Below are 9,811 nucleotides of genomic sequence, written 5' to 3' on the forward strand. Positions count from 1 at the left end.
CTTTTTAGTGTCTTAATTTAGTGAATTCATATAGTATTTTAGTAAAAACACTTATTGTAAGTGACGATAAGATACTCTTTACAAGTATCTTATTTACACATTTTTTTAGTCTTTTTTATCAAACGAGCTCTGATACTAATTTTTTCTAATGGAATTGGTTTCATCATCTTCACTTTAGTTTTTATTTAATATTTCAAAGGTAGTTCAATAAGAAAAAATTTATTATTTGAAGAGTTTACAGAAAGAACGATTCTAGTCCAATTTTTATGAAAACTGAAATTTTAGAGGCATCTTAGTAGGAATCAAAAGTGTTATCGAATGGTGATGTTTCCATTTAACTTATGTTATATTCTGAGTAATCTTTGTTTTATTAATGTTTTTCTTTACCTCTAGACCTTTTTTTATTTTTTCCTAGACCAAGAAATTTTTTTCCCCAACAAATAAGTTGACAGGTTAATTTTTGTGGGAATGAACGGTTCCCGTCAAACAATTTCTTAGGGTAGTAACATGTAACATAAACATCAGATCATAAAATTTTATTATGTAATAAAAAACCAAAACCACTAAAATAATTCTTTCAGTAGACCCGTCATTTATTGTTCTTGATAGATCAGGAATTGATTAATGTATTTCACGAACAATTAAGAATAGGTTTGCCATTTGAGAGTACTTTTTTTTACAAAAGTAGTAGGCAAGTGTTAAAATTGGGGACTCCTGATATAAATGAATCATAAAAATTTTATATTTTCTGTTTTTATATGAATAGGTTTTATTTTCATAAAATTAAATAGTTTAAAAAATGAAAATACAAAATATTTCTAATAAAGTACAAACCTGTATTATAATTATTGATAAAATATTTTAAGTATGAGCTTATTATGAATTAATAATTTACAGACCAAGTACTGTTTGAAAAATTAAATAGTCCAAATCATTTAAAGTATAATAAAAACTATATAGAAGCTCAGCATGAAAGCTGTCATTATTTTAAAATGAAGACTGAAACTTAGAAATTATAATATATATACATAAAAAAAATTAGTTGTAATCTCACGAATAAAATAAATTATGAAAAGTAGATAAATACAGACATGCATTTGTAAATTTATCATAATCCACAACTATATATCAGTACTGTCTTGCTAAATTATCTATACTAATCATCACATGATATTAGGCATGGATGCTATAATTTTTGCAATGATATTTCATGAGCCTGATGTTGAATATATTCAATAAACCAACGATCCATTATGATAAAATTTTATTGAGATATAGAAAAACATTTTAAAATAACTTTTTGAAAAAAAATCATAAATATACATTTATTTCTATAAATAAATATTAATAAATACTTTAACAGGTAATCTACTTTACATTTTTACAAATTCAAAATAGCCTCTGCATAAATAAATAACTGGATGAACAAATGATTACACTTAGTCCATTTACATAATTAAAGAATACCTACAACATTAATGCTTAACACAGCCATTATACATATAAAAAAATAATAGAAAAAACAGGTTATTTACAACGACTTACTTTGCATGAGGGATATTAGTAACATTTCAAAAAATGACAGCGCAAACATAATAAAAAAGGAGCCGCACAAATATTATTTAATTATTTGCTTTAGTTAGAATTTTCTGATATTCCTCCTCGGTTAAGGGTTTTCTAATAACAAATACTTGAGTTATATCATCAAATTCATAAGTACTTTTGGAATACACTTCATTCATTCTGATACCAGAAATGCTCTGAAGCCCAAGGCATAGCGGAACTATATTCAACGAAAAAGATTTGGAAGCATTTGATCCGAGAACTCCTAATGAAATACCTGAAGCACCAATCCATGCAAATTTTGGATACTGCACTAAACACAGATTTATTTCCATAGTATGGTCTGAAGTATTAGTAATTTTAAAACCAATTTCAACTTCTTCACCAATATAAATAATACTAGGGATTTTCTCAATTGACAAATAAAGATCACCAAATTTCTGTGCCAATCTGTTCAGTTGCGAAGTCTGAAGACGCCCTCTCTCACCGAAATTGGACCTCCAAACAATATCAAGTTTTCCAATGTAAGTAGTATTGTTAAGTTCTTTAATATCACATTTCACATCAGGTCTTGGTTTCGTACAATACAGGTATTGTTTACTTTCATTAGGGGCCATTATATTTAAACTAAGACCATTTTCACCTTCATTTATATTCATTTTTTCAGCATGAAAAATAGGGGAAGTCTCAAGTGAAACATTTTCTAAAACAAGTGATCCTGATGTAATATTCTGTACTTGTGCTTCCAAACAAACTTCATTTGATTCAATATTATAAATTTTAGTTTTAACATCTAACGGTTTTAGAACTTCAAACTTAAAAAACTTTCTAAATGACAACAAATCACTAGAAAGAGTTGTAGAACAATAGCTAACTTCACATGTCAGAATATGAGGACCAAATTCTTTAACATCATGGTGTATCACTTCGTCTACAGTTGCTCCAGGAACCAAATCAGTAGAATTTGGAGGATCGCTTGATAGTAATATATTGCTCGTTCCTGTCTGAAGTGTAGCCTTAAAAGTGACATCCTTTACAGTTTGGTTGCTATGATTATGAATACATATATAACATGAAAATGTTTCCCCTAAGTAAATACTTCCGAAGCACTGAGGAAGAAGAAGAAATCCACTAGCAGCTATCGTTTCTGATCCAGGGACCGAGGTTACATCACTTTTAAGAAAATCGTTAAGCAGTGTACCAGGCAAGTCTTTTTGATCGGTTGTAACAATTAAAGGACTAAGAAGTGATGGCCGAGTCAATCGCATAACTTTCAGGGCTAATAAATGTTCAACTTTGTCCTTTGAAGTTTCCATGATAATAATCTGATAGACTATCAAAAATGTCCAAGTTTCTTCCTATAAATTATATAACATTGAAAAAAAACATTTTACCTGAAAAAATAGGTTTTTAAAAACCTTATTATACCACGCTCTCGTTAAAAGGTTATTTTAAACATAAAATAATAAATATTTTATGCTATTTCAAACTTGAAGCTTAAAAAATAACTTAAGTCTAATATCCTTTTCACTGAAAACACAGCCAATCACAATCATTAAATGTATTTGAGATTCTTCAACTAAAATAATCTTCAAGTACTCCTATGAAACATGAAAACACTTAGAAACATCAACTAAAGACTAACATCGGACCCAGCAGAGCACAGCCACTGGTCGTCATAACCTCCCGTAAGGTTAGCCTACTGTACAGCTGACTATCTTGGCACCAGTACTTTTCCTATTCAGCTTCATTGCTATTACTTTATTATATATATTTTTAATTCCACAAAATGGTTGTATATGTTATTGAAAGCCTACTTCAATAAATATTTTTATGCATAAGCTTTTTTTTTTAAATAACTACTTTATGTTACAATATTAAATTCGTTTCAAAAGCTAAAAATAAAGTTAGTAACGACAAACCATCTAAACTTCAAATCCATTCAGAAAAAAATAAATGCTAAAATCTCAACCCAGTTCGTTTCAGCAGTTTGCTTACATGCGTCGAATAATCTTTAAACTAGGTACAAAGGATATACATACAAATTAGTGCGATAAATTAGTTTAAATTAAGAGAAAAATCACAAATAAGGAAACATATTCTAACGCATATTTTTTTGTTTCATTCTTTTACAAGAATTTGCTTCTTGGTTCTTTTTTGGAGAAATATTTAACCAATGTTAAGAAAAATATTATGTTTTGTAAATTATAATATTTGCAATTTTTATTTATTAATAAAAATAGTCCTGAAAAGCGCACTTTATTGTAAACATGAAAGGGCGTTCTCATCTCAGAGAAACTACCGAGCATTAGTAAATAGAAATAAGTATTTAAAAACAGTATTTGGGATATTACATAATTTATTTAAGCAAAAAAATTATTCTTGAAGAAATTATTTTAAAATATTACATATAAATATTATTTTACAAATATATTTTCTTATTTTTTTATGATATTTGCATATGAATATGAAATTAGCATATGCAATTTAGTACGAACAATTAGAATTTGATTTATTTTAGAAAATATCATGATAACCATTGCTTTTAAGAAGACAAATGTCATCAACTACTTTGTGGTATATTAAACTAGCTTTAGTTTGAGTGCTGGCAGACATCTGTTTGTCAAATTCAAATGGTTTCTTCGGTATAGTTTTCCCTAAATAAATTCACTAAAAACTAATTTGTGACTATTTTGTTATGAAATGTTGCTCTTTAAAAACTGTATTTCTTGAACTATTGAACGTAAAAAGCTCTATTAGGGTTCACATTCTAGAAAACCGACACGACTTTGTATGATATTCTGTTAGGTTTTCTGGTGTTATAGGCAGTTTTAAAGATAGGAAGTTCCGAATAACAAATTATTTTTGTTATTACGTTTTGAAACAGCCATCATTTTTTATTCCCCCTAACTATACTTGGCATACTTGTCAATTTTTACCAGTTATTATACTTAGTTTTTATTAAAGTAATCAAACATTTTAGCCAAATAACTGACCTTTTTTAACTAGACTCTTGTAGTATATGAGGTCCCTGGGATGTCATTGGGAACCATTTATTTTTTTTTTTTAATGCACAATAAATTAATTGAAAGAATTGTTTTATACAGTCTAAATTTCCATTTGACATGTCGCGTAAGGCAGACAATAAGAGAATCGGGACTAAAACGTTACAAAAATCCGATTCTTTAGATCATTTTTCTCAAAATAAAGCTGAGAAGCAGTTTTATGGCAAATTTAAAGTCCCAAATTTTTGTTTTTTCAGTTTATTTTTTTTTTAATAATTAGGTACAGAACCAAGGGCATACCTAGGATCAAATTAGGGGATTGCCAAGCTATAGTCAATAAGGTACATTGACAAATACATGAGCACGGAAAAGGAGGCTGAAACCAAAATTTTAAGAAAATTATATATTATTGTCGCAGTGCTTAAATAGTAATTACAATTAGTATTTACTTGGAAAAAAATTAATCTTTATTAAATTTAATTTTGTTGAAATTGAGTAAAATAAATCACTACAGTGGAAAACTTAAAAAGAGCAAAAAAGTAGAAAATTTAAAATCTTTTTACGAAACAACATAAATGTATGTTTATCTATATTAAAATTTGTTTGATTTGATCCAAGGAATATTTTTTATTATATAATTAAAATTTCTATATAATTCATGAAAAATCTGTTCAATACATATTCCTGTTTAGGAAAATGTCATTGATTAACCATTTATGTAAAAGAAATTTAACATTTTTTTTTCTTAATTTAGATTGAATCTTCCATTTTAGCTATTGTCAATTTTGCTGGGATCTACAACCGTAAATTATAATTAATCGAGATGGATGCAGATTAAAGAATTGTAAACCGACTAAATATTTTTTGAAATACGTTGGAAGTATTATTTATAAAAAAATATTAAATTTCTAATATAATGGATACCGGATTCCATGAAATCGAAGGAGGGGTTGTAATGGCCGCAACCATATTTCAACCATCCCTCGCCCATGTTGTCACCATCAGATGCCAAGACACTAATTGTCTCCAGCCCTCTGGAAATATTTCCTCTCCGCTGGTCTACAGCTGTTCATTTCAGAGTATTTTCTGCTATTGGTTCAATATAGGTATATTCTCCATTCCGCTAATTTCTTGAAGTAAAAAATAGTATGATTTGAAATTTTCATTTAATTTTAAATAAGCTATTATACTGATCTCGATATCTAACATGGAATGGAAGATAGTGTTTTAAAAATGAAATTCAAAGTTGTGGTTATTATATCACAGTATACAGAAATACTGAGTCAAATATACGAATTACCTATTACAGTCCTAGCAGCTTTAATTAAGTGTAATTTATCCCTTAATGCAATAACTATACAACATTTCGACCTGAACGGGAACTTACAATTGAACAAAAAAACAAAGACAATTATTAAATTGCAGGGGTACATGGAGTCTATTACTCCTTTAGATTTAAAAAAAAATATATAAAATTAACTGTTAATAAAATATCATTCCTATATATAAATACATTCCTATATATAAAAAAAACAGCACTTTTGATACAAAATATTGAAAGTTGTAACACAAAATTATTTGTACTAATGACTTTTTTTTTACCAAACACAATTTATCAAAACGTTTTTAGGATTTTATACCTGAAACTACTGATTTTTTTTTTCTTCCAGTTTTCAACCTGTAACATTCTAGGATTTGATTTTTTTTCTAGCTTGCCTTCCAAAATCGTGTTGCATATCTGAAAAGATTAAAATAGTAACACATCTAATAAAAAAAAGTTCTTTATTTTTTATTTTACGTATTTTATAGATTTTGTCACAGATTTAATCTGTGCGAGGTCTACTAACTTTAGGGTAGTCTGTAAGAAAATAATCCGTCTGTGGTACTATTTTAGCAATGTGTGGAATTCAAAATAAAAATAAAAATTATTATTTAAATAAAATACTTTGTATACAAGTTAAGTCTTAAAACACTCTTTATTATTTCGTTAAATAGAATTATCTATTAATTAACAACTTTAATTATACATTAATTTTTAACAATTTTATCAAACAACATTATTACTAATAAATTAGCCCACCTAAAGTATAACTTTACACCTCACGTCCAACAATTTGAAAATTATTGAAAGTTATTCAGGTCATTAATTTCAGTCACATTACCCAATGAAACAATAAAATAATAGGAACTCAAACTAATTTATCAATAAACTTGCCTTATCTTATGTTTAATTATCTATTTTGTCATTTTCCCATTAATTTAAAAAAATTTTAATTACAAATTAACCTTCCCGCCATTATCACACATTTTTAACTTTCTTTACAATCAAATCAGGCATATAATTGAGTGTTTACTTGGATACATATTATCCTATTTAAACAATAAAACCAATCTTACAACAGTGAAAAGATACAAAACATTTTCCATTGTCAGATGTTCCACAACTAAAGCAAAACAATAACATTCTTTTACAATGCAGTAGGTTCTTCCTTAATTCTTCATTGATTTCTATTGGATTTTTCCACATGTATTAATTATATTATGGTATATTTTTCAATTACTACATCATCCAGTTTTTTCTCTCTTTACAGTTTTCACATTACCTCCATAAAAATCTTTTATTATTAAAGTTCACGTAATAATCCAGATTAATATTACATTATTATGTCTGCGAATACATATCAGTTTTTTTACTATCATTTCAATGGGGTTATTCGAATTCATTATCATGACGATAATGTCATTAATTACATAATAAAAGTAATAATTAATAACAGTCATTAAAAGATTTTTATAAACCATATTACGTCCTTAATTTCAGAACACTTTTGCTTTATTTTTTACTTTAAGTAAAGTTTCAAGTGAATCTTTATGTTAATGCATTTACTATGTATTAGTAGTTTTGAGAAGAAAAAAAAAGTGTTAGATTAGTGAGTTCTATGATATAAACTCATAAGACTTCAAGATTAACTCAGAATTTTAGTTAAGATAAAAAATGTAGTTAGATGATTTTAGAATTAAGGTTCCGCTAATATGATCATATATCTTTGCTGGTAGAAATGCAGATCAAAAATTAGCCGAAGAAATAAAAATAATCCGGTTTACTATCACTACACAAAATAGTTTACGAGCTAAGAAAAATTGAAAAATATCAACCAGCCATCATTTTCACTAGTGCTCGACTGCAGTCATCATCTTGACTCACATTATTGCTTGTTGAAGTTCCTCCTTGGTGATTTCCGGGCAGTTGATTGCAGGATGCACTTGGTGCTCAAGGGGCCGTAGGTCATTAAAAAGTACTTCAACATACCGCTTCCAACAGCGAGGCTTTTCAATTTCCGATATTGCGATATCTTCCTCCTCTTGTACTCGTAACCGCCAAGGGAAAAATTAAGGAAAAACAAGGGGGAAAAATATTAAATTTCCATCATAGATGTGTAGATAAGTAATACTTAATTTGAATGGCTAAATTCATTAATACGTTCACTGAATTTATAATATTATTATCGTCACTAGAATTAATTTTGGAAAATTAATCGAGGTTCCATGACTGAATATTGACTTTGAAGGTTTTTAGTCAATACTGAGATCCTCAATTATTGAATTATTCATAAAAAATAAATATCTAAAGCAAATAATGCCCCATTAGGGATTTTCAATAAATTTAGGGATTTTGATCGAGACTTGCACCCAGGACTGCTACACAAAATTAGTGACTTCCTACCCCCTACTAAATCAAAACAGCGTTTATTCATCCCTCTTTCCTCAGTGTAGTGGTGTACCTCAGGTTATTGTCCTTGGCCCTATCCTTTATACCAGGAGTGGACAACAAGTCGATTGCTCGCAATGTCTGGGTTGGAATTCTGTGTTCCATGGACTTTGAAGCGATTCCAGACGACATACCTTTCTAGTAATAGTTTCAGACATATTTCATATGGATTAAAAGTTATTAATTATCCTTCTTCTTTTTATTCCCCTGGACATGATTTCTTGGCCCTTTAAATAATTATTGTTGTTTTGATTGGAGAAGATGGTCGGGGGGTGCGGTCAGCAAAGGAACAATATAAATAAACAAAAAAATATTTATTTATGCCGACGTTTCGACCTGATTTTCAGGTTTTCATCAGGGCTATAAAAACAAAAAGACAACAACCATCATTTAGAGAGAAAAATAAATAAAATCGATAAAACTATATATATATATACTTGATTTGAATGGCTAAATTCCCCCCCCCCTCACCACCCCCTCCCATCTTCTCCAATCAGTAATCTACGGTCAACTATATACACCTCACCTAATTATTGTTTTTGTTTTTTACGTTGGTAGATATGCCTGTAATTCAGCACGATTTGTACTCAGAGAACTATTGATAGATTAGCATAAACTAAGTCATATTATTCTTCCAAGATTTTTTACTGGCCCCCCAAAAAAATACGGGGAAGTGAAATATTAAAATCAAATTATCAGCCATACTGTGCAGCTTTATTACACTTTTTTCATATTTACGAACAAATAGTACAACTTATACATTGCAGTTGATAAAAAAATTAAATTTCATTTTAATTTAGCAAAAATCTACCTGGAAAAAGTATCGAAAAATCGAATTTTTTAGGTAACGCTTGAACGCAATGCTGCTATCAAAAGTTGGGTCAGGAAATTTATTTTGTTCATAAGCCATCTTGATTACTCAATAAATGAGTTTTGAACAAATATATATCACTAATCCACCCATACTTCACTGGAATGCACCTCATACTGAAACACAGTGTGCAAACATTTCATACCACTTCTTCCCCTTTTGACTAAGCCTATGGCAACTAGTAGATTTTTTTATACCAAAAAGTAGGCTACTCTTGCTTTATATAGTCCTACCTGGACTTAGGAGTTGAGCTTCGTAGCTTCACTAAACCATCGAATTCCTCTCGTATCCAATCCTTCCAATTCAAAATCCTTAATTCTCCTTACTTTGTTACAAATAAAGTAATAAGTCCATGTTGCTGATTTAGCCAGAGCCGGATACCAATCCTTCCATGACAAACTTCCCAACCACCCAAACCCATTGTGACTAGCCTTCATTACCTGTTAATCTTCCTATGCGTCTTAAAAGAAGATGGGCACGAGAATGGTATTGGAATTCTATCAATGGGTAGATTCTCCAGGTGCCAATGCGTAACTAAAATAAAATTTTCTTGTTGTATATATAATAATACAGTTGTAAATATAATTTCCTAAATTAAAAAAA

At 28.8% G+C, this 9,811-nt stretch overlaps 1 protein-coding gene across 1 annotated transcript; it reads right to left on the minus strand.

The window, feature by feature from the left end:
- Positions 1 to 1,249: 1,249 nt before the first annotated feature.
- On the minus strand, positions 1,250 to 3,252 carry LOC106686223 (trafficking protein particle complex subunit 13). Its single transcript, XM_014429402.3, has one exon. It carries the CDS (start codon positions 2,877 to 2,879, stop codon positions 1,623 to 1,625), a length of 1,257 nt encoding a protein of 418 aa, XP_014284888.1. The 5' UTR covers positions 2,880 to 3,252; the 3' UTR covers positions 1,250 to 1,622.
- Positions 3,253 to 9,811: the final 6,559 nt, after the last annotated feature.

The sequence above is a fragment of the Halyomorpha halys genome, unplaced genomic scaffold (genome assembly GCF_000696795.3).
Source record: "Halyomorpha halys isolate HHAL.00 unplaced genomic scaffold, Hhal_1.1 Scaffold798.1, whole genome shotgun sequence".
NCBI classification, from domain to species: domain Eukaryota; kingdom Metazoa; phylum Arthropoda; class Insecta; order Hemiptera; family Pentatomidae; genus Halyomorpha; species Halyomorpha halys.

Coding starts and splice junctions, on each gene's coding strand:
- LOC106686223 (XM_014429402.3), bottom strand. CDS start 2,879: ATGGAAACTTCAAAGGACAAAGTTGAACATTTATTAGCCCTGAAAGTT.